This window comes from Oncorhynchus clarkii, chromosome 2, assembly GCF_045791955.1.
Source record: "Oncorhynchus clarkii lewisi isolate Uvic-CL-2024 chromosome 2, UVic_Ocla_1.0, whole genome shotgun sequence".
Classification (NCBI taxonomy): Eukaryota; Metazoa; Chordata; class Actinopteri; order Salmoniformes; family Salmonidae; genus Oncorhynchus; species Oncorhynchus clarkii.
The window spans coordinates 91,811,250-91,837,586 of record NC_092148.1 but is presented as its reverse complement, the minus strand read 5'-3'; the positions used below and the strand labels follow the sequence as shown (position 1 = coordinate 91,837,586).

At 44.3% G+C, this 26,337-nt stretch overlaps 2 protein-coding genes across 2 annotated transcripts in view; both read right to left on the bottom strand.

Annotated features, from left to right (window-relative positions):
• The window catches only part of LOC139376285 (uncharacterized), a 1,125,987-nt gene that overhangs the window by 729,138 nt on the left and 370,512 nt on the right, over positions 1 to 26,337 (bottom strand). The window lies entirely within an intron of this gene.
• Positions 1 to 26,337, bottom strand: part of LOC139376330 (tyrosine-protein kinase CSK-like) — a 40,447-nt gene that overhangs the window by 11,937 nt on the left and 2,173 nt on the right. The window contains exons 2-4 of the mRNA XM_071118734.1: positions 5,290 to 5,381; positions 4,569 to 4,685; positions 3,644 to 3,756 (exon numbers count right to left, since the gene is read on the bottom strand). Coding sequence (XP_070974835.1) covers positions 3,644 to 3,756; positions 4,569 to 4,685; positions 5,290 to 5,304 — 245 coding nt within the window. The 5' untranslated portion in view covers positions 5,305 to 5,381. The remainder of the gene's footprint in view (positions 1 to 3,643; positions 3,757 to 4,568; positions 4,686 to 5,289; positions 5,382 to 26,337) is intronic.

Genomic DNA, 26,337 nt, shown 5'->3' with positions numbered 1-26,337 from the left:
AGAAACATACTGATACACAGAAACACAGAAACATACTGATACACAGAAACACAGAAACATACTGATACACAGAAACACAGAAACATACTGATACACAGAAGCACAGAAACATACCGATACACAGAAACACAGAAACATACTGATACACAGAAACACAGAAACATACTGATACACAGAAACACAGAAACATACTGATACACAGAAACACAGAAACATACTGATACACAGAAACACAGAAACATACTGATACACAGAAACATACTGAGACACAGAAACATACCGAGACACAGAAACATACCGATACACAGAAACACAGAAACATACTGATACACAGAAACACAGAAACATACTGATACACAGAAACATACTGAGACACAGATACACAGAAACATACTGATACACAGAAACACAGAAACATACCGATACACAGAAACACACAGAAACATACCGATACACAGAAACATACTGATACACAGAAACACAGAAACATACCGATACACAGAAACATACTGATACACAGAAACACACAGAAACATACCGATACACAGAAACATACCGATACACAGAAACACAGAAACATACTGATACACAGAAACATACTGACACACAGAAACACACTGATACACAGAAACATACCGATACACAGAAACACACTGATACACAGAAACATACTGATACACAGAAACATACTGATACACACAGAAACACACAGAAACACACCGATACACAGAAACATACTGATACACAGAAACACACAGAAACACACCGATACACAGAAACATACTGATACACAGAAACACACTGATACACAGAAACATACTGATACACACAGAAACACACCGATACACACAGAAACACACCGATACACACAGAAACACACCGATACACAGAAACATACCGATACACAGAAACATACTGATACACACAGAAACACACCGATACACACAGAAACACACCGATACACACAGAAACATACTGATACACAGAAACATACTGATACACAGAAACACACCGATACACAGAAACATACTGACACACACTGATACACAGAAACATACCGATACACAGAAACATACTGATACACACAGAAACACACTGATACACAGAAACATACTGATACACAGAAACACACCGATACACAGAAACATACCGATACACACAGAAACACACTGATACACAGAAACATACTGATACACAGAAACACACTGATACACAGAAACATACCGATACACAGAAACACACTGATACACAGAAACACACTGATACACAGAAACATACCGATACACACAGAAACACACCGATACACAGAAACACACCGATACACAGAAACACACCGATACACAGAAACATACCGAAACACAGAAACACACCGATACACAGAAACACACCGATACACACAGAAACATACCGATACACAGAAACATACCGATACACAGAAACATACTGATACACAGAAACATACTGATACACAGAAACACACTGATACACACTGATACACAGAAACATACTGATACACAGAAACATACTGATACACAGAAACATACTGATACACAGAAACACACCGATACACAGAAACATACTGATACACAGAAACATACTGATACACAGAAACATACTGATACACAGAAACATACTGATACACAGAAACACACAGAAACATACTGATACACAGAAACATACTGATACACAGAAACACAGAGAAACATACTGATACACAGAAACATACTGATACACAGAAACATACAGAAACACACTGATACACAGAAACACACTGATACACAGAAACATACTGATACACAGAAACACACCGATACACAGAAACACACTGATACACAGAAACACACTGATACACAGAAACATACTGATACACAGAAACATACTGATACACAGAAACATACTGATACACAGAAACACACAGAAACATACTGATACACAGAAACACACTGATACACAGAAACACACTGATACACAGAAACATACTGATACACAGAAACATACTGATACACAGAAACACACAGAAACATACTGATACACAGAAACACACAGAAACACACTGATACACAGAAACATACTGATACACAGAAACATACTGATACACAGAAACACACAGATACACAGAAACATACCGAAACACACAGAAAAACAGAAACCGTTCAACCTGAGTATCAGTCACTGAGCGGTGAACTACAACTGAAAGTCGTAAATGTTTCATAGTTTGACTTTACATTGAATGTGTTTATTCTTTAATTGACGAGAGCCCTTACAAAAACACATTCCTATGTATTTATTGACGAGTCCTGCAGCAACACCTCGCCACTGACGAGTCCTGCAGCAACACACCACTGACGAATCCTGCAGCAACACCGCGCCACTGACAAGTCCTGCAGCAACACCTCGCCACTGACGAGTCCTGCAGCAACACCTCGCCACTGACGAGTCCTGCAGCAACACCGCGCCACTGACGAGTCCTGCAGCAACACCGCGCCACTGACGAGTCCTGCAGCAACACCGCGCCACTGACGAGTCCTGCAGCAACACCGCGCCACTGACGAGTCCTGCAGCAACACCGCGCCACTGACGAGTCCTGCAGCAACACCGCGCCACTGACGAGTCCTGCAGCAACACCGCGCCACTGATGAGTCCTGCAGCAACACCGCGCCACTGACGAGTCCTGCAGCAACACCGCGCCACTGACGAGTCCTGCAGCAACACCGCGCCACTGACGAGTCATGCAGCAACACCGCGCCACTGACGAGTCCTGCAGCAACACCGCGCCACTGACGAGTCCTGCAGCAACACCTCGCCACTGACGAGTCCTGCAGCAACACCGCGCCACTGACGAGTCCTGCAGCAACACCTCGCCACTGACGAGTCCTGCAGCAACACCTCACCACTGACGGGTCCTGCAGCAACACCTCGCCACTGACGAGTCCTGCAGCAACACCGCGCCACTGACGGGTCCTGCAGCAACACACCACTGACGAGTCCTGCAGCAACACCGCGCCACTGACGAGTCCTGCAGCAACACACCACTGACGAGTCCTGCAGCAACACCGCGCCACTGACGAGTCCTGCAGCAACACACCACTGACGAGTCCTGCAGCAACACCGCGCCACTGACGAGTCCTGCAGCAACACCGCACCACTGACGAGTCCTGCAGCAACACCGCACCACTGACAAGTCCTGCAGCAACACCGCACCACTTACGAGTCCTGCAGCAACACCGCGCCACTGACAGTGTATCCATGGGAAGTAATTTCAGTACAACATGGAGTGATGACTGTACTTCCCCTGACTCAGACTGGTTTAACCAGGCTATGGAGACTCTACTTCCCCTGACTCAGACTGGTTTAACCAGGCTATGGAGACTGTACTTCCTCCGACTCAGACTGGTTTAACCAGGCTATGGAGACTGTACTTCCTCCGACTCAGACTGGTTTAACCAGGCTATGGAGACTGTACTTCCCCTGACCCAGACTGGTTTAACCAGGCTATGGAGACTGTACTTCCCCTGACCCAGACTGGTTTAACCAGGCTATGGAGACTGTACTTCCCCTGACTCAGACTGGTTTAACCAGGCTATGGAGACTGTACTTCCCCTGACTCAGACTGGTTTAACCAGGCTATGGAGACTGTACTTACGGCATTAGACTCAGCTTGCCCCCTTGCTTCACCCCTTCCCTCTTCTGGACGTAGTTAGCTGGGATGGTGCCTTCTCGACCTGCTGTGTTCTTGGCTTTGTACCAGTTGGGGTCCTGAGACAAAACATGTCACCGTTACTCTGATTAGAAGATCAGGGTTGACTGAGTAAATAACGTAGAGAGATGGACAACATGACTGAAACCCTCTGAGTACTCGGTCCTACATGATGTGTTCTGTCACCTGGGGCTGCATGGCAAATACCCAGAAAACACAAAAGGACAGTGATTTACAGCCCACCTCCTCAGACCATCATAGATGTGACCCCTTTCCTAGAGGATGCTGGCTGCTTCCATCTGATTGGATGGCTTATAACCTTTTGGATTGGTCAACAATTGATTTTTGAAGTCAGATAAATGGAATGAACGTATTTTTTTCTCCCTCTGACTTGATATAAAAAGGTTAAATAAAAAAATTAAAAACATGGTTTTAAAATTGTCCTTGTTCAGCCCGCCATGGAAAGGGTGTATGGTCAATTCTCATTTCCTAGGCTTCCCGGCCCAATGGCCTAGCAGGCATCTCTATGGTCATGCTTGGTCTCGTAACCCCATGAGATATGTAACCCTAGTCTGCGAATGTTATTGTTAAAAATGTCAGTATTGTCTTGTAATTAAAAATTTGTATTTTTTTATTTTTTAATTATTAAAGATTTAATTAAAGATTTATGTCTTACATTTGATTTCGTTTTTACGATGATATGTAATAACAATAATAATAATATAATAATATAATAATAATAATAAGCCTACGTTTCTCCTTAAAACGATAAACCATTTGGGTCTGTTTTACTAGTCTGGCTTGCCAGAGACAATGGCAGCTGTGGTGAAAAACAACCTGCTTCCTAAACACGGAGAGTTAGGTACTTTACCTTAGTGACAACGATGATGGTTAAGACATCTCCTTTGTTGAAGGGCAAGTCCTGCTCTGTGGTGCCCTTGAAGTTGTACTTGGCCATACACTCTGTGCCCCGTGGCCATGATGGGGTCTGAGGGACAGGACGAGTGAGGAAAAGGTCATCACAAAAAAGCAAAAGTGGAATTGATTTATTTTATTTATTTATTCAACCCTTGCAATAAACCAGCTCAATGACAATAGGTGGTGTAGTGCAAGGGGATCTGAAACGTCTCCTCTGGGACCACCAGGCGTTTCATGTACCTCAACTACTCCAGGGCAAGGGGATCTGAAACGTCTCCTCGGGGACCACCAGGCGTTTCATGTACCTCAACTACTCCAGGGCAAGGGGATCTGAAACGTCTCCTCGGGACCACCAGGCGTTTCATGTACCTCAACTACTCCGGGGGCCAGCACACCAGATTCAACTACTCCGGGGGCCAGTACACCCGATTCAACTACTCCGGGGGCCAGTACACCCGATTCAACTACTCTGGGGGCCAGCACACCCGATTCAACTACTCCAGGGGCCAGCATACCTGATTCAACTTGTCGACTGATCATCAAGCTCCCTGAATAGGTGAATCAGGTGAGCTGGTTCAGGGCTACAACTAAAATCAAATGGACATGTTGTATATAGTGTAGTGTTTTCTCTATTCAATATGAAGCCATCTTCGTCTGTGATCTCCGGGTCTCACCTGGGATTCAGACATGCTGAACAAGGCAGTGGGGTCTCCTGACGCAGGCCTCACACACCAGACGTTACCATAGCACACACACACACACACACCTGTGGAGAGACAAGAAGCGACCGTTACATACAACACAGTAGACAACCACCACCTAAACTCAACATTCAAAATGGGGCAGTCAGTAGACCCATCTGAAAGTAAAACATGTGAACAGGGAGGAGTATAAATAACAGCCGGCTGTAGAAAGCAGAAGTAAGTAGGTCTTTTGATAATTCTTCTTTTTTTTTTTTCCATCTCACTTTCGCAACTGTGGGTTAGCAAGTTTCCATTGCGATCCAATGGTGTCACCGCGTGGTGATGGGGGGGGGGGGGGAAGGGGGGGGCTAATCTTTGGTTCAAATCAATAATAACCATACTCCTGAGTTATCGGCAACATTTTAGTTCGGCCCAGCCCACAATCTAATACGGTAGACAGAACTGCAGATTAATGCTGCGTATGTAGAAGACGATTTATGGTCATTCCTGGAATCTGCATTGGCCGTACAATATTTAGATGTGATGCGGCCTCCGCAGAAGTCAAGGCATTCCTACTTCTTCTTGCGCTCTGCAGAGCTGTTGTGAGGGAAGTTGTCAAAAGTAGTGAGCTTATACAGGACGTACCCCCCCCCCCCCCCCCCCCCCCCAATCATGTCAATGCAGAGCCCTCCACATTGTTACAGAATTTGGGAGGCACACAGCAATGCGATACGGAGCTTGATTTGGCCTCTGCAAGCCTCTAGAGGTACCGCAATTGCGTCACACGTACGGAGCCTCTGGGCCTGAGCTTAAAGATGAAAAAGAGATCCTCGTAATGACCAGTACCAGTATATATATACACCAGTTCATATTCCTGTGAAGAATCTATTTAAACATAGAGAAAGACAGAGATATTATCTTTATATGTCCCACTATGGCGTCTATGAGCGCACGGGCAGCGTCACGAGGGCTCCGCGGTGATTTACTGCCATCTACATCACAGTTATGGAGTATTTGCTTTCAACTATAATTCATTGGTTTCTGATGACCCGGATAGAGTCATGTGATCCTTCTTTCACCCATAGGAAGGCCCACCCAGTTGACTATTTTAAAATGGTGAAGCCCTCATTCACCCATAGGAAGGCCCACCCAGTTGACTATTTTAAAATGGTGAAACCCTCATTCACCCATAGGAAGGCCCACCCAGTTGACTATTTTAAAATGGTGAAGCCCTCATTCACCCATAGGAAGGCCCACCCAGTTGACTATTTTAAAATGGTGAAGCCCTCATTCACCCATAGGAAGGCCCACCCAGTTGACTATTTTAAAATGGTGAAGCCCTCATTCACCCATAGGAAGGCCCACCCAGTTGACTATTTTAAAATGGTGAAACACTCATTCACCCATAGGAAGGCCCACCCAGTTGACTATTTTAAAATGGTGAAGCCCTCAATGGCAATGTCCATGCCAAAACAGTTTATATTCACCTAGAGTCCTCTATCCAACTCTATGGTGGCAAATTCCCACTTGGTTTCAAACAAAGTTTATCTCCTCCTACTCAGTTTAAAACTAGCCTGGTCCCAGATCTGTATAAACAACTCAATGACCATAATAGTTGGCAAGAAAATACAAACAGATCTGGAACCAGGCTAGTTAAAAGCAACTATGAACCAAAAACTAAAAATATAGTTTCATTCCATATGGAGAAGACATCTGGATTCCTTTTCTCACCAAAACAGAGTTGATACTTTCAGCCCCAGTGAATCTACTGTAGGGTTAATATAGTTCTCCTCAACACTGGAATGGAAACCAGTGGTTGGACCATTAAAGGATTCTTCTCAGTCTTCATTTTCTAGGTTGGCAGACACTAACCATAGGGAGTGAAGCGGTTTTTAAAGTATATTTATTCTAACAAAACATCGGCCACAGTAAATTACATATGGATGTATTGAAATAGTATTTATACACAAAACAGAGCAGCATGTAGAAGCATAGATGATGTCATTAACAGAACAGACAAACCCATTCTAGTAATTCTGTTTCCATGCACACGGGGGGGGGGGGGGGGATGCACGGCCCATGAGTGATGTCATCATCCCGGGACAAACCACTTCCCAGCCAGGGTCAGTTGCCATGGATGAGTCCTGGGCCGTGTTCATTAGGGACCACATGAAAAGAAATGACTGAAGACAGGGAGACACTACTTGGACCTATTCCAATGTGAAATGCACATTTCCCTATTCCGCTGTTTTATAAAAGGTTTTCTGTTGCATGCCCTAATGAACAGGACCCTGGCTGCTGAGTAACGACGTGAGATCATTTCCTCCTAGAGACATATCACAGAGAGAACCCATTACAGCTAGAGAGGACTGCCAATGGTGAACTTCCTGTACGACAAAGAGCCAAGACTGATTAATCCACACTAGGGTAGGTTCACTAAAAAACATGCTTACAGAGAGAGACAGAGAGAGTGAGAGAGAGAGAAAGACTAAAACACTGAATCCTCAGGACCAGAACATCTAATCAATCAGAATAAAACAAATTACAACACAGTCAAAACAAAACTACATGGCTTATTGGGAAACACAAACACAAAGCAAAATGCAGTGCTGTCTGGCCCTAAATCGACTGTACACCGAGGCTATCTATTAGACCATGGTTTCTGATCAAAACCTTGACAAAGTACAGGCTCAGTGAGCACAGCCTTGCCATTGAGAAGGGAAGACACAGGAAAACCTGGCTCCCTGTAGAGGAAAGGCTGTGCAACCACTGCACCACAGCAGAACCTGAGACAGAGCTGCATTTCCTGACAAAATATTTAAAAAATGAAACAATTAGTGTCATTTCCCCAAATTTTAAACCCTGATTCAAGGTTTCAATTCAAAAGACCTCTCTGATGAGGATAGGCTACCCGTCCTGTTGGGGGAGGACGCAGAGAGCTGTGGGTTGGCAGAGCACTACATTGCTGCCTGCCATAAGATGAGCGACAGTGTCTGACAGACCAATCAACCTGCACATGTACTCTACTGTATGCTTATTGTTATTGTTCAATGTATGGTTATTGTTGTCCCATTGACAATGTTGATTCTTATTATCTTAATATTGTAAATATCCAAAATAAGCTTTGGCAATATGTACATTGTTACGTCATCCCAATAAAGCAAATTGAATTGAGAGAGAGAGAGACAGAAAGACACAGAGAGAGAGAGAGAGAGAGAGAGAGAGAGACAGAGAGAGAGAGACAGAGAGAGAGACAGAGAGGGAGACAGAGAGGGAGACAGAGAGACACAGAGAAAGAGAGAGAGAAAGAGAGAGAGAAAGAGAGAGAGAAAGAGACAGAGAAACAGAGACAGAGAAACAGAGACAGAGAGAAAGAGAGAGAGAAAGAGACAGAGAGAAAGAGACAGAGAGAAAGAGACAGAGAGCGAGAGACAGAGAGAGAGAGACAGAGAGACACAGAGAGAGAGACAGAGAGAGAGACAGAGAGAGAGAGACAGAGAGCGAGAGAGACAGAGAGAGACAGAGAGAGAGACAGAGAGAGAGACAGAGAGAGAGACAGAGAGACACAGAGAGACAGAGAGAGAGACAGACAGAGAGAGAGACAGAGAGACACAGAGAGAGAGACAGAGAGAGAGACAGAGAGAGAGACAGAGAGAGAGACAGAGAGAGAGACAGAGAGAGACAGAAACAGAGACACAGAGACAGAAACAGAGACAGAGAGAGAGAAACAGAGAGAGAGAGACAGAGACAGAGACAGAGACAGAGAGAGACAGAGAGAGAGACAGAGAGAGAGACAGAGAGAGAGACAGAGAGACAGAGAGAGAGACAGAGAGAGAGAGAGACAGACAGACAGAGAGAGAGAGAGAGACAGAGAGAGACACAATCCCCATACTTTAATGATGACAGCTTCTCCATCCTGGTGGGGGAAATCAATGGGTATGTACATAGTCAATACATAGTCAATGTTAGGCTTCGAGGGGACTCCTACGGTAGGTACACCTATAGCTCATCTCTTGGCATTAGTACTGTAGACTACTTTATCACTGACCTCAACACAGTCTCTCTTAGAGCGTTCACAGTCAGCCCACTGACACCCGTCAGACCACAGCAAAATCACAGTCTACTTGGACAGAGCAATGCTCAATCATGCCAAATGCTATCTATAGAAGGAAAGTAGTGTGGAAACCTGCCAAAAAACAATTAGGCAACAACAAATTCAATCCCTTCTAGACAACTTCCTGGACAAAATGTTTCACTGTAATAGTGACGGTGTTAACTTGGCAGTAGAAAATCTAAACAGTATATTTGACCTCTCAGCTTCTCTATCAAATCTAAGAAATTTAAGCAGACAACCTAAGAAAAAAAACAACAACAAATGTTTTGATGAAGAACGTAAAAACCCAAGAAAGACCCAGAAAACCTGAGTCTACACCTTCACTTGGGTGAATCACTAAAACAATATAGAAATACACTACGGAAAAAGAAGGAACAGCACATCAGAAATCAGCTCAATGTAATTGAATAATCCATAGAATCTAACCACTTCTGGGAAAATGCTAAAAAAAACAACACGAAGAATTACAGTGGGGGCAAAAAAGTAGCCACCAATTGTGCAAGTTCTCCCACTTAAAAAGATGAGAGAGGCCTGTAATTTTCATCATAGGTTCACTTCAACTATGACAGACAAAATCACATTGTAGGATTTTTTTGAATTTATTTGCAAATTATGGTGGAAAATAAGTATTTGGTCAATAACAAAAGTTTCTCAATACTTTGTCATTGCCAACAAAGGGTATATAACAGAGGTCAAACGTTTTCTGTAAGTCTTCACAAGGTTTTCACACACTGTTGCTGGTATTTTGGACCATTCCTCCATGCAGATCTCCTCTAGAGCAGTGATGTTTTGGGGCTGTTGCTGGGCAACATGGACTTATCCAAGGGGTTAGGGTTTCCCTACACTATGATGTTGGGCCTATCCAAGGAGTTTCCCGACACTATGATGTTGGGCCTATCCAAGGAGTTTCCCAATGCTATGATGTTGGGTCTATCCAAGGAGTTTCCCTACGCTATGATGTTGGGCCTATCCAAGGAGTTTCCCTACGCTATGATGTTGGGCCTATCCAAGGAGTTTCCCTATGCTATGATGTGGGCCTATCCAAGGAGTTTCCCTACGCTATGATGTTGGGCCTATCCAAGGAGTTTCCCTATGCTATGATGTTGGGCCTATCCGAGGAGTTTCCCTATGCTATGATTTTGGGCCTATCCAAGGAGTTTCCCTATGCTATGATGTGGGCCTATCCAAGGAGTTTCCCTACACTATGATGTTGGCCTATGCTATGATGTTGGGCCTATCCAAGGAGTTTCCCTACGCTATGATGTTGGGCCTATCCAAGGAGTTTCCCTATGCTATGATGTTGGGCCTATCCAAGGAGTTTCCCTATGCTATGATGTTGGGCCTATCCAAGGAGTTTCCCTATGCTATGATGTGGGCCTATCCAAGGAGTTTCCCTACACTATGATGTTGGCCTATGCTATGATGTTGGCCTATGATATGATGTTGGGCCTATCCAAGGAGTTTCCCTATGCTATGATGTTGGGCCTATCCAAGGAGTTTCCCTATGCTATGATGTGGGCCTATCCAAGGAGTTTCCCTACACTATGATGTTGGCCTATGCTATGATGTTGGGCCTATCCAAGGAGTTTCCCTACGCTATGATGTTGGGCCTATCCAAGGAGTTTCCCTATGCTATGATGTGGGCCTATCCAAGGAGTTTCCCTACACTATGATGTTGGCCTATGCTATGATGTTGGCCTATGATATGATGTTGGGCCTATCCAAGGAGTTTCCCTATGCTATGATGTTGGGCCTATCCAAGGAGTTTCCCTATGCTATGATGTGGGCCTATTCAAGGAGTTTCCCTACACTATGATGTTGGCCTATGCTATGATGTTGGGCCTATCCAAGGAGTTTCCCTACGCTATGATGTTGGGCCTATCCAAGGAGTTTCCCTATGCTATGATGTTGGGCCTATCCAAGGAGTTTCCCTATGCTATGATGTTGGGCCTATCCAAGGAGTTTCCCTATGCTATGATGTTGGGCCTATCCAAGGAGTTTCCCTATGCTATGATGTGGGCCTATCCAAGGAGTTTCCCTACACCATGATGTTGGCCTATGCTATGATGTTGGCCTATGATATGATGTTGGGCCTATCCAAGGAGTTTCCCTATGCTATGATGTTGGGCCTATCCAAGGAGTTTCCCTATGCTATGATGTGGGCCTATCCAAGGAGTTTCCCTACACTATGATGTTGGCCTATGCTATGATGTTGGGCCTATCCAAGGAGTTTCCCTACACTATGGTGTTGGGCCTATCCAATGTGTGTAGAGCAGCAGGAGAAGTCAGGTCAACACAGCTACGGTGTGTGTAGAGCAGCAGGAGAAGTCAGGTCAACACAGCTACAGTGTGTGTAGAGCAGCAGGAGAAGTCAGGTCAACACAGCTACGGTGTGTGTAGAGCAGCAGGAGAAGTCAGGTCAACACAGCTACAGTGTGTGTAGAGCAGCAGGAGAAGTCAGGTCAACACAGCTACGGTGTGTGTAGAGCAGCAGGAGAAGTCAACACAGCTACGGTGTGTGTAGAGCAGCAGGAGAGGTCAGGTCAACACAGCTACGGTGTGTGTAGAGCAGCAGGAGAGGTCAGGTCAACACAGCTACGGTGTGTGTAGAGCAGCAGGACAGTCAGAACACTTGAAGGCTCCCAGTCATATAATGTATGACCTACCATGACACATTGGGCAAGGGAGTTCAGTTATTGATAGCAACAGGAGAGGGTCTGGGCAAAGTCCCCCCCCCCCCCCCCCCACACTGCATTTAGCCCTGTCGGGTGAAGAACATGCAGTATGAAAAACTCCTTGGATAGGCCCAACATCATAGCATAGGGAAACTCCTTGGATAGGCCCAACATCATAGTGTAGGGAAACTCATTGGATAGGCCCACATCATAGCATAGGGAAACTTCTTGGATAGGCCCAACATCATAGCGTAGGGATACTCCTTGGATAGGCCCACATCATAGCATAGGGAAACTCCTTGGATAGGCCCAACATCATAGCATAGGGAAACTCCTTGGATAGGCCCAACATCATAGCGTAGGGATACTCCTTGGATAGGCCCAACATCATAGCATAGGGAAACTCCTTGGATAGGCCCACATCATAGCATAGGGAAACTCCTTGGATAGGCCCAACATCATAGCATAGGGAAACTCCTTGGATAGGCCCAACATCATAGCATAGGGAAACGTCTTGGATAGGCCCACATCATAGCATAGGGAAACTCCTTGGATAGGCCCAACATCATAGCATAGGGAAACTCCTTGGATAGGCCCAACATCATAGCATAGGGAAACTCCTTGGATAGGCCCACATCATAGTGTAGGGATACTCCTTGGATAGGCCCAACATCATAGTGTAGGGATACTCCTTGGATAGGCCCAACATCATAGTGTAGGGAAACTCCTTGGATAGGCCCAACATCATAGTGTAGGGATACTCCTTGGATAGGCCCAACATCATAGTGTAGGGAAACTCCTTGGATAGGCCCAACATCATAGTGTAGGGATACTCCTTGGATAGGCCCAACATCATAGTGTAGGGAAACTCCTTGGATAGGCCCAACATCATAGTGTAGGGAAACTCAATCCTACCCCCTAACCCAACCCTAACCCCCTACCCCTGACCCAACCCTTACCCCACCCCCTAACCCCACCCCTAACCCTAACCCCCTAACCCTAACCCAGCCCTTCCCTTTACAGGAAGACACTACACAGCCCTTCCCTTTACAGGAAGACACTACACAGCCCTTCCCTTTACAGGAAGACCCTACACAGCCCTTCCCTTTACAGGAAGACCCTACACAGCCCTTCCCTTTACAGGAAGACACTACACAGCCCTTCCCTTTACAGGAAGACACTACACAGCCCTTCCCTTTACAGGAAGACACTACACAGCCCTTCCCTTTACAGGAAGACACTACACAGCCCTTCCCTTTACAGGAAGACACTACACAGCCCTTCCCTTTACAGGAAGACACTACACAGCCCTTCCCTTTACAGGAAGACACTACACAGCCCTTCCCTTTACAGGAAGACACTACACAGCCTTTCCCTTTACAGGAAGACACTACACAGCCTTTGTGGTCTGGTCCTACTGATCTCAGAGTGTGTGTGAGTCAGACATACTTTAGTTGCAGAGGTCTGAAGTGCAGTCGAATCTCTGCTAGCTTTGGTTCCTGACTGACAATTCAGCAAAGTGAACTCAGCCTACATATTTTCTGATGGACACCACCAGGCTTCCACCCACACTAAGGTTCCCACACACACACAAACACACACACACACACACACACACACACACACACACACACCGTTTCCTCTATACATGCTGCAGTGCATGCAGTACAGTAGAGTAGAATGCCTGTCGTGCTGCGTGACATGTGCCTGAGGCTACAACAGGAACCAGGAAGTTGGCTTCAATGAAAGCCTCTCTCAGCATGGAGACATGATGTGCTCTGTGATACAGACTGACTACAGAGGTAGAGGCACAGCTAACTAACATCATGAAATAGACAGTCCCAGAGAGAAGATATTGAAGTACGTCAACACAACATCTCTACGATGTTGGTCGATAGTCTAAAGGCTAAGGATGGCACAACTATCATATACAGCAATCGTGTAACCAACAATTATGGACAATAACTGTTAACAAGTCCCATAGTGCAGCGCACAATTGGCCCAGCGTGTCCGGGTTTGGCCGGGGTAGGCCGTCGTTGTAAATAAGAATTTGTTCTTAACGGACTTGCCTAGTTAAAACGTAGGTTAAATAAAAACAACAAAATAAAAATGACAAACCTCCTGGCATTGACAACTTACATGCTGACCATACTAGACACGTCACGTGCGCGAGCACTGCAAAATACATCTTACACATTCAATCACTGCACCCACATTGCCTCACGAACATAAGGCGCTAAAATAGAAACATCGGTTCTATTTGTGACGCTCAACACGCTGCAAGTCTGGCCTCTCACATCTCCTCGTAGGTTTTTATGAGCATATACCCACATGGGTGATTGAAAGATGAACTTCTACTACAACCTACTGGAGTGTGACGCTGTAAAGTTGGTTGCCAACCACCCTATTAAAGTCCAAAATAATAAGAAGCAGCATGAGGAAGGAGGAGGGATGACGAGAAAGGAATTTGGTTTATCGTTTTATCTGTGGATTCATTGTCAGCGTAGAGGTTCTTGTGCATTTCGGGTAAAATAACACGATGTTTATATCCCAGGACAAATTAGCTAGCAACAGCAAGCTAGCTAGCTAAATTGTCAAAAGTGTTTAATGTTTTTCGACCTGTCCCCAAATTAATATAATTGGTTCAGAGTTTGTTTTGATATTTTAACCTGCGTGTCCTGATCGCTTCTGGTGTGGGTGAACAAAAACAATGTGCGCACGTCCAGTTTGGTCAGCATGTTATATGGAAAGCTACTGAGGATAATAGCTGACTCTATAGCCACTCTTACCTGTCACATCTTTAAATCTGAGCCAAGAGGAAAGTCTGTTCTCAGCTAAAGTAATTCCTCTACCCAAGAGTGGTAAAGTGGCCTTTACTGGTTCTAACAGCAGGCATATCAGCTGGCTGCCAGCTCTTAGCAAACTGTTGGGGGAAAAAATAGTGTTTCACCAAATACAATGCTATTTCTCTATAAACAAATTAACAACAGACTTTCAGCATGCTTATAGAGTACCGCACTGACACAAATGACTGATGATTGGTGAAAAATAAATTGATGAGACGACTGTGGGAGCTGTACAGTAAGATTTCAATGTAGCTTTTGATATTGACCATCATCTATTGTTGAGAAAACTGTATGCGTTATGGCTTTTCAACCTCAGCTCTGAATCCACGATATGGCAATCTAATAGAACTCAAAGGGTTTTCTTTAACGGAAGCTTATCTAATGTCAAATATCTAAAGTGTGGTGTACCGCAGGGCAGCTCTCTAGGCCCTCTACTATTATTTTCACCAATGACCTGGCATTAAACAAAGTATGTGTGTCCATTTACGCTGATGATTAATCCATATACACATCAGCAACCACAGCTAATGAAGTCACTGAAACCCTTAAAGAGTTGTAGGTCTGTTTTGGAATGGGTGGCCAGTAATAAACTGGTCCTGAACATTTCTAAAACTAAGAGCATTGTATTTGGTACAAATCATTCCCTAAGTTCTAGACCTCTGCTGAATCTGGTAATGAATGGTGTGGCTGTTGAACAAGTTGAGGAGACTAAATTACTTGGTATTACCAGATTGTAAACTGTCATGGTCCAAACATATAGACTCAATAAAGATGGGGAGAGGTCTGTCCGTAATAAAAGAGATGCTCCGAGTTGACACCACACTCCACAAAGCATGTCCTGCAGGCTCAAGTTTGATCTCATCTCGATTATTGTCCAGTCATATGGTCAACTGATGCAAAGAAAGACCTAGTTAAGCTGCAGCCGGCCCAGAACAGAGCGGCGCATCTTGCTCTTCATTGTAGTTAGAGGGCTAATACTAATACTATGTATGCTAGTCTCTCTTGGCTGAGAGTTGAGGAAAGACTGACTGTCATTTCTTGCTTTAAGAAACATTAAAGCAACCCCTCATGGCACAACGCCTCTCCCCCATGTGATATACTTGTTATTGTGTATGTACTGACATGTATGTAACTGATAGATGCACACACACATTTTTTTAATTGAAAAGTCTTGTATGTAATGTATTTTTCGTTATATGTCGGAACCCCAGTAAAACTAGCTGTCGCCGTTGGCGTCGGTTAATTGGGGTCCTAATAAATCACATCTACTGCTGCTGTTTCTGCTGCCACTGTTACTACTGCCGTTTCGACTGCAGTTTCTACAGTTACTACCGCTACTGCTGTTTCTACTGTTACTACTGCAGCTGTTTCTGCTGCCACTGTTACTACTGCCGTTTCGACTGCAGTTTCTACAGTTACTACCGCTACTGCTGTTTCTACCGCTACTACTGCTGCTGTTTCTACCGTTACTACTGCTGCTGTTTCTACTGTTACTACTGCTGCTGTTTCTACCGTTACTACTGCTGCTGTTTCTACCGTTACTACTGCTGCTGTTTCTACTGTTACTACTGCTGCTGTTTCTACTGTTACTACTGCAGCTGTTTCTACTGTTACTACTACTAATACTACTGCTGCTGCTACTACTAATACTACTGCAGCTGTTTCTACTGTTACTACTGCTGCTGTTTCTACTGCAGCTGTTTCTACTGTTACTACTGCTGCTGTTTCTACTGTTACTACTGCAGCTGTTTCTACTGTTACTACTACTAATACTACTGCTGCTGCTACTACTAATACTACTGCTGCTGTTTCTACTGTTACTACTGCAGCTGTTTCTACTGTTACTACTGCTGCTATTTCTACTGTTACTACTGCAGCTGTTTCTACTGTTACTACTGCAGCTGTTTCTACTGTTACTACTACTAATACTACTGCTGCTGCTACTACTAATACTACTGCAGCTGTTTCTACTGTTACTACTACTAATACTACTGTTGCTGCTACTACTAATACTACTGCAGCTGTTTCTACTGTTACTACTACTAATACTACTGCTGCTGCTGTTTCTACTGCTGCTGTTTCTACTGCTGCTACTACTAATACTACAGCTGCTGTTACTACTGCTGCTACTACTAATACTACTGCTGCTGTTTCTACTGTTACTACTGCAGCTGTTTCTACTGTTACTACTACTACTACTAATACTACTGCTGCTGCTGTTACTACTAATACTACAGCTGCTGTTACTACTGCTGCTACTACTAATACTACTGCTGCTGTTACTACTACTAATACTGCTGCTGCTGTTACTATTGCTGTTACTACTACTACTACTATTGCTGCTGCTGTTACTACTACTGTTACTACTACTGCTGCTGTTGTTACTACTGCTGCTGCTGTTAATACTGCTGTTACTACTACTAATACTACTGCTGCTGTTACTACTGCTGTTCTACTACTGCTCCTGTTACTACTGCTGCTGCTAATACTGCTGTTACTACTACTACAACTAATACTACTGCTGCAGCTGTTACTACTACTGTTACTACTACTAACACTACTGCTGCTGTTACTACTGCTGCTGCTACTAATACTACTACTACTGCTGCTGTTACTACTGCAGCTGTTACTACTGCAGCTGTTACTACTGCTGCTGTTACTACTGCTGCTACTACTACAACTAATACTACTACTACTGTTACTACTGCAGCTACTACTACTAACACTACTGCTGCTACTGTTACTGCTGCTGTTACTGTTACTACTACTGCTGTTACTACTACTGCTGTTATTACTGCTGCTACTACTACTACTGCTGCTACTACTACTACTGCTGTTACTACTACTACTACTACTGCTGTTACTACTGCTGCTACTACTACTACTGCTGTTACTACTACTGCTGTTACTACTACTACTACTGCTGTTACTACTACTGCTGTTACTACTGCTGTTACTACTACTACTACTACTACTACTGCTGTTACTACTACTACTACTACTACTACTGCTGTTACTACTGCTGTTACTACTACTGCTGTTACTACTGCTGCTGTTACTACTGCTGTTACTACTACTACTACTACTACTACTACTACTGCTGTTACTACTACTACTACTACTACTACTGCTGTTACTACTGCTGTTACTACTACTGCTGTTACTACTGCTGCTACTACTACTACTGCTGCTACTACTACTACTACTACTGCTGTTATTACTGCTGTTACTACTACTGATGTTACTACTACTACTACTACTACTACTGATGTTACTACTACTACTACTGCTGTTACTACTACTACTACTACTGCTGCTACTACTACTACTACTACTACTGCTGCTGTTACTACTACTACTACTACTGCTGTTACTACTACTACTACTGTTACTACTACTACTACTACTACTGCTGCTGCTGTTACTACTACTGCTGTTACTACTACTACTACTACTACTGCTGTTACTACTACTGCTGTTACTACTACTACTACTACTGCTGTTACTACTACTACTACTGCTGTTACTACTACTACTACTGATGTTACTACTACTACTACTACTACTACTACTGCTGTTACTACTACTACTACTACTGCTGCTGTTACTACTACTACTACTACTACTACTGTTACTACTACTACTACTACTACTACTACTACTACTGTTACTACTGCTGTTACTACTACTACTACTGTTACTACTACTACTACTGCTGTTACTACTACTGCTGTTACTACTGCTGTTACTACTACTACTACTACTGTTACTACTACTGCTGTTACTACTACTACTACTACTACTACTACTACTGCTACTACTGCTGTTACTACTACTACTACTGCTGTTACTACTACTACTACTGCTGTTACTACTACTACTACTACTACTACTGCTGCTGCTACTACTACTACTGCTGCTACTACTACTACTACTGCTGCTACTACTACTACTGCTGCTGCTACTACTACTACTGCTGTTACTACTACTACTACTACTACTGCTGTTACTACTACTGCTACTGCTGTTACTACTACTGCTGCTACTACTACTACTGCTGCTGTTACTACTACTACTACTGCTGTTACTACTACTACTACTGCTGCTACTACTACTACTACTGATGCTACTACTACTACTGATGCTACTACTACTACTGCTGTTACTACTACTACTGCTGTTACTACTACTATTGCTGCTGTTACTACTACTACTACTACTACTACTACTGCTGCTGTTACTACTACTGCTGTTACTACTACTACTGTTACTACTACTACTACTGCTGTTACTACTACTACTACTGCTGTTACTACTACTACTACTACTGTTACTACTACTACTACTACTACTACTACTACTGTTACTACTACTACTACTGCTGCTGTTACTACTACTACTACTACTACTACTACTACTACTGCTGTTACTACTACTGCTGTTACTACTACTACTGTTACTACTGCTGTTACTACTACTACTACTGTTACTACTACTACTACTGCTGTTACTACTACTGCTGTTACTACTACTGCTGTTACTACTACTACTACTACTACTACTGCTGTTACTACTACTGCTGTTACTACTGCTGTTACTACTACTACTACTGCTACTACTGCTGTTACTACTACTACTACTGCTGTTACTACTACTACTACTGCTGTTACTACTACTACTACTGCTGTTACTACTACTACTACTGCTGCTACTACTACTACTACTGCTGCTACTACTACTACTGCTGCTACTACTACTACTACTGCTGCTACTACTACTACTACTGCTGTTACTACTACTACTACTGCTGTTACTACTACTACTACTGCTGTTACTACTACTACTACTGCTGTTACTACTACTGCTGCTACTACTACTACTGCTGCTGTTACTACTACTACTACTGCTGTTACTACTACTACTACTGCTGCTACTACTACTACTACTGATGCTACTACTACTACTACTGCTGTTACTACTACTACTGCTGTTACTACTACTACTGCTGTTACTACTACTACTGCTGCTGTTACTACTACTACTACTGCTGTTACTACTACTACTACTACTACTACTGCTGTTACTACTGGAAATAGTAAACAGTCATAATTGAGTAAAAGTAAAGATATCCTTAATAGAAAATGAATACTACTAGAGTAAAAGTCAAAGTATTTAGTTTTAAATACTTAAGTATGAAAAGAAGTATAAATCATTTCAAATTCCATATATAAAGCAAACTAGACGGCATAATGTTCTTGTTTTTTTACATTTATGGATAAGCAGAGGCACACTCCAACACTCAGACTTGATTTACAAACGAAGCATATGCTTAGTGAGTCTGCAACACCAGAGGCAGCAGGGATGACCAGGGTTGTTTTCTTGATAAGTGTGTGAATAAGGAAGGAAACATCTCAGGGATTTTTATCAGGAGGCCAAAGGTGACTTTAAAACCGTTAAGAGTCTAATGGAGACTAGTCAGGATCGAGGGAAAGATGAACGGAGCAAAGTACAGAGAGATCATTGATGAGCGCTCTGGAGCAGGTTTTCAGGACCTCAGACTGGGGCGATGGTTCACCTTCCAACAGGACAACGACCCTAAGCACACAACCAAGATAACGCAGGAGTGGCTTCAGGACAAGTGTCTGAATGTCCTTGAGTGGCCCAGGCAGATCCTGGACTTGAACCCGATCGAACATCTCTGTAGAGACTTGAAAGTAGCTGTGCAGCGACGCTCCCCATCCAACCTGACAGAGCTTGAGAGGATCTACAGAGAAGAATGGGAGAAACTCCCCAAATACAGATGTGACAAGCTTGTAGCATCATTCCCCAAGAACACTCAATGCTGTAATCGCTGACAGAGGTGCTTCAACTAAGTACTGAGTACAGGGTCTGAATACTTATGTAAACGTGATATCAGTTTTCTATTTTTGGTACATTTGCTAAAATGTCTAAATACCCGTTTTTGCTTTGTCATTATGGGGTATTGTGATGTCATTATGGGGTATTGTGATGTCATTGTGGGGTATTGTGATGTCATTATGGGGTATTGTGATGTCATTATGGGGTAGTGTGTGTAGGCTGATGAGGGGAAAAAAAACAATTGAATCCCTTTTAGAACAAGTCTAACAAAAATGTAGAAAAAAGTGAAGGGGTCTGAATACTTTCCGAATGCCCTGTAAAGTGTTTTAATTGGCAGGAGTCTTTAGTTCACAACATTGTTTTCATGCATTTCGAATTTATTTATTTTACCTTTATTTAACTAGGCAAGTCAGTTAAGAACAAATTCTTATTTTCAATGACGGCCTAGGAACAGTGGGTTAACTGCCTGTTCAGGGGCAGAACGACAGCTCTGGGATTTGAACTTGCAAGCTTCCGGTTACTAGTCCAACGCTCTAACCACTAGGCTACCCTACACTTAAGACTTTTTCTGGTAGATGTTTCCTAACACCCCCTTGTTTCATCTGTTTGACCACAAATCTAAGCCTTTGCTTATACTTAATTTTTAGGATGGACAATGGTTAAAAAAAATGTATATATGCCTTTAATATCAACAACAACAAAAATATTGACTCTTCTCTTTCATTTGACATTCAATTTGACTTGCTCCTGTGAACTTCACGTTGGTGCCCGTAGAAATGAAACACGGTAGAAGATATAGTTGTGGCAATACTGTGTATTTATATGTCTGGTTATGTAAGTAGGCTACGTCATCTGATGTATGTGATCTGTATTTTTATTTTATGATTTAATTAGGCAAGACCGTTAAGAACAAATTCCTATTTACAATGAGGGCCTACCAAAAGGCCTCCTGCGGGGATGGGGTCTGGGATGAAAAATAAATGAATAAAATAGCAATATAGGACAGAACATACAGTGCCTTGCGAAAGTATTCGGCCCCCTTGAACTTTGCGACCTTTTGCCACATTTCAGGCTTCAAACATAAAGATATAAAACTGTATTTTTTGTGAAGAATCAACAACAAGTGGGACACAATCGTGAAGTGGAACGACATTTATTGGATATTTCAAAACTTTTTTAACAAATCAAAAACTGAAAAATTGGGCGTGCAAAATTATTCAGCCCCCTTAAGTTAATACTTTGTAGCTCCACCTTTTGCTGCGATTACAGCTGTAAGTCGCTTGGGGTATGTCTATCAGTTTTGCACATCGAGAGACTGACATTTTTTCCCATTCCTCCTTGCAAAACAGCTCGAGCTCAGTGAGGTTGGATGGAGAGCATTTGTGAACAGCAGTTTTCAGTTCTTTCCACAGATTCTCGATTGGATTCAGTTCTGGACTTTGACTTGGCCATTCTAACACCTGGATATGTTTATTTTTGAACCATTCCATTGTAGATTTTGCTTTATGTTTTGGATCATTGTCTTGTTGGAAGACAAATCTCCGTCCCAGTCTCAGGTCTTTTGCAGACTCCATCAGGTTTTCTTCCAGAATGGTCCTGTATTTGGCTCCATCCATCTTCCCATCAATTTTAACTATCTACCCTGTCCCTGCTGAAGAAAAGCAGGCCCAAACCATGATGCTGCCACCACCATGTTTGACAGTGGGGATGGTGTGTTCAGGGTGTTGCTTTCACGCCAAACATAACGTTTTGCATTGTTGCCAAAAAGTTCAATTTTGGTTTCATCTGACCAGAGCACCTTCTTCCACATGTTTGGTGTGTCTCCCAGGTGGCTTGTGGCAAACTTTAAACGACACTTTTTATGGATATCTTTAAGATATTGCTTTCTTCTTGCCACTCTTCCATAAAGGCCAGATTTGTGCAATATACGACTGATTGTTGTCCTATGGACAGAGTCTCCCACCTCAACTGTAGATCTCTGCAGTTCATCCAGAGTGATCATGGGCCTCTTGGCTGCATCTCTGATCAGTCTTCTCCTTGTATGAGCTGAAAGTTTAGAGGGACGGCCAGGTCTTGGTAGATTTGCAGTGGTCTGATACTCTTTCCATTTCAATATTATTGCTTGCACAGTGCTCCTTGGGATGTTTAAAGCTTGGGAAATCTTTTAGTATCCAAATCCGGCTTTAAACTTCTTCACAACAGTATCTCTGACCTGCCTGGTGTGTTCCTTGTTCTTCATGATCCTCTCTGCGCTTTTAACGGACCTCTGAGACTATCACAGTGCAGGTGCATTTATACGGAGACTTGATTACACACAGGTGGATTGTGTTTATCATCATTAGTCATTTAGGTCAACATTGGATCATTCAGAGATCCACACTGAACTTCTGGAGAGAGTTTGCTGCACTGAAAGTAAAGGAGCTGAATAATTTTGCACGCCCAATTTTTCAGTTTTTGATTTGTTAAAAAAGTTTGAAATATCCAATAAATGTCGTTCCACTTCATGATTGTGTCCCACTTGTTGTTGATTCTTCACAAAAAAATACAGTTTTATATCTTTATGTTTGAAGCCTGAAATGTGGCAAAAGGTCGCAAAGTTCAAGGGGGCCGAATACTTTCGCAAGGCACTGTACATCACGAAAAGAGACAGACAACACTACATAAAGACCTAGGACAACAACATAGAAATTGCATGTCAAATATGCCTGTCCGGAGTCAATTTCTCTATGGGATATTAAAAGTATACCAATCTATTCTAAAGCACAGTCAATCACATTAGGACAGACCATTAACTGACCTGGATATGCCTGATGATGATGATGATATATATGTGACCTGGCATTATCTGATTGGCTGAGAGGTGGATATCACCTACAGCATTAGTTAGGCAGCATTGAGCATTTCACTGGTAGCCACGGCAACTATATAGCCTGGAACTCAAACTGATATACTCCCATCGACATGGTGAAGTGAAACAGCACATATCAGTGCAGATTCCAAGCTAGACACTACAGGCAGAGTCAGAATGCATCTTGCTGCAACCACAATAGTGCTAAGAGCTTTTGTTCTGCACGGCTCCATGTGTTGCTCAAGCTAGGCACCAGTCCGCAAGTCAGGGTAACAGTTTCACTCATTTAGTTCCATCCGGCTCAATTCTTTCCTTCACTGGTTTGCCATTTTGACTATTCTCTCTGTTGTTTAGCTCCATCCGGCTACAAAGGAGCTCTCTGTGTGTGAGAACTGCAACTCTGTATGCTGGCTATTGTTTATAGAGAGGGTCAGAGCCAGAGGTCAGTGACCTAACTGGGAGAACTACTGCCTTGGCCCAAGGCGACCATTTTCTCTCTAAGACTGACACACACACTATTGCTTGGCCAAAGGGTATTATATGAACCCGAGTTAGTTCCTGTGAGTGTGAATGCTTTTTTTTTTTTTTATGTGCAAGCTCAGCTGAGTAAGATTTCCCATGTATTTATTACGCCATAATAAACTTTAAATTTAAAAGGATACCAAACAGCAATACATCATCATCCGCACATACAAATGAGTTGTTAAAGCCCTATTTCAGCCAAGTCCTCCAAAAAGGTCCAAAAACAAAGGCCGCCCACTGTCTCTACAAGCTGCTGCTCACTGTCTCTACAAGCCCACTGTCTCTACAAGCCCACTGTCTCTACAAGCTGCTGCCCACTGTCTCTACAAGCTGCTGCCCACTGTCTCTACAAGCTGCTGCCCACTGTCTCTACAAGCTGCTGCCCACTGTCTCTACAAGCCCACTGTCTCTACAAGCTGCTGCCCACTGTCTCTACAAGCTGCTGCTCACTGTCTCTACAAGCCCACTGTCTCTACAAGCTGCTGCCCACTGTCTCTACAAGCCCACTGTCTCTACAAGCTGCCGCCCACTGTCTCTACAAGCTGCCGCCCACTGTCTCTACAAGCTGCTGCCCACTGTCTCTACAAGCTGCTGCCCACTGTCTCTACAAGCTGCTGCCCACTGTCTCTACAAGCTGCCGCCCACTGTCTCTACAAGCTGCCGCCCACTGTCTCTACAAGCTGCCGCCCACTGTCTCTACAAGCTGCCGCCCACTGTCTCTACAAGCTGCTGCCCACTGTCTCTACGAGCTGCTGCCCACTGTCTCTAAGAGCTGCTGCCCACTGTCTCTACAAGCCCACTGTCTCTACAAGCTGCTGCCCACTGTCTCTACAAGCTGCTGCTCACTGTCTCTACAAGCCCACTGTCTCTACAAGCTGCTGCCCACTGTCTCTACAAGCCCACTGTCTCTACAAGCTGCTGCCCACTGTCTCTACAAGCTGCTGCCCACTGTCTCTACAAGCTGCTGCCCACTGTCTCTACAAGCCCACTGTCTCTACAAGCCCACTGTCTCTACAAGCTGCTGCCCACTGTCTCTACAAGCTGCTGCCCACTGTCTCTACAAGCCCACTGTCTCTACAAGCTGCTGCCCACTGTCTCTACAAGCCCACTGTCTCTACAAGCCCACTGTCTCTACAAGCTGCTGCCCACTGTCTCTACAAGCCCACTGTCTCTACAAGCTGCTGCCCACTGTCTCTACAAGCTGCCGCCCACTGTCTCTACAAGCTGCCGCCCACTGTCTCTACAAGCTGCCGCCCACTGTCTCTACAAGCTGCCGCCCACTGTCTCTACAAGCTGCCGCCCACTGTCTCTACAAGCTGCTGCCCACTGTCTCTACAAGCCCACTGTCTCTACAAGCTGCCGCCCACTGTCTCTACAAGCTGCTGCCCACTGTCTCTACAAGCTGCCGCCCACTGTCTCTACAAGCTGCCGCCCACGGTCTCTACAAGCTGCCGCCCACTGTCTCTACGAGCTGCCGCCCACTGTCTCTACGAGCTGCCGCCCACTGTCTCTACGAGCTGCCGCCCACTGTCTCTACGAGCTGCCGCCCACTGTCTCTACGAGCTGCCGCCCACTGTCTCTACGAGCTGCCGCCCACTGTCTCTACGAGCTGCCGCCCACTGTCTCTACGAGCTGCCGCCCACTGTCTCTACGAGCTGCCGCCCACTGTCTCTACGAGCTGCCGCCCACTGTCTCTACGAGCTGCCGCCCACTGTCTCTAAGAGCTGCTGCCCACTGTCTCTACAAGCCCACTGTCTCTACAAGCCCACTGTCTCTACAAGCCCACTGTCTCTACAAGCCCACTGTCTCTACAAGCCCACTGTCTCTACAAGCCCACTGTCTCTACAAGCCCACTGTCTCTACAAGCCCACTGTCTCTACAAGCCCACTGTCTCTACAAGCTGCTGCCCACTGTCTCTACAAGCCCACTGTCTCTACAAGCCCACTGTCTCTACAAGCCCACTGTCTCTACAAGCCCACTGTCTCTACAAGCTGCTGCCCACTGTCTCTACAAGCCCACTGTCTCTACAAGCCCACTGTCTCTACAAGCTGCTGCTCACTGTCTCTACAAGTCCACTGTCTCTACAAGCTGCTGCCCACTGTCTCTACAAGCCCACTGTCTCTACAAGCTGCTGCCCACTGTCTCTACAAGCCCACTGTCTCTACAAGCCCACTG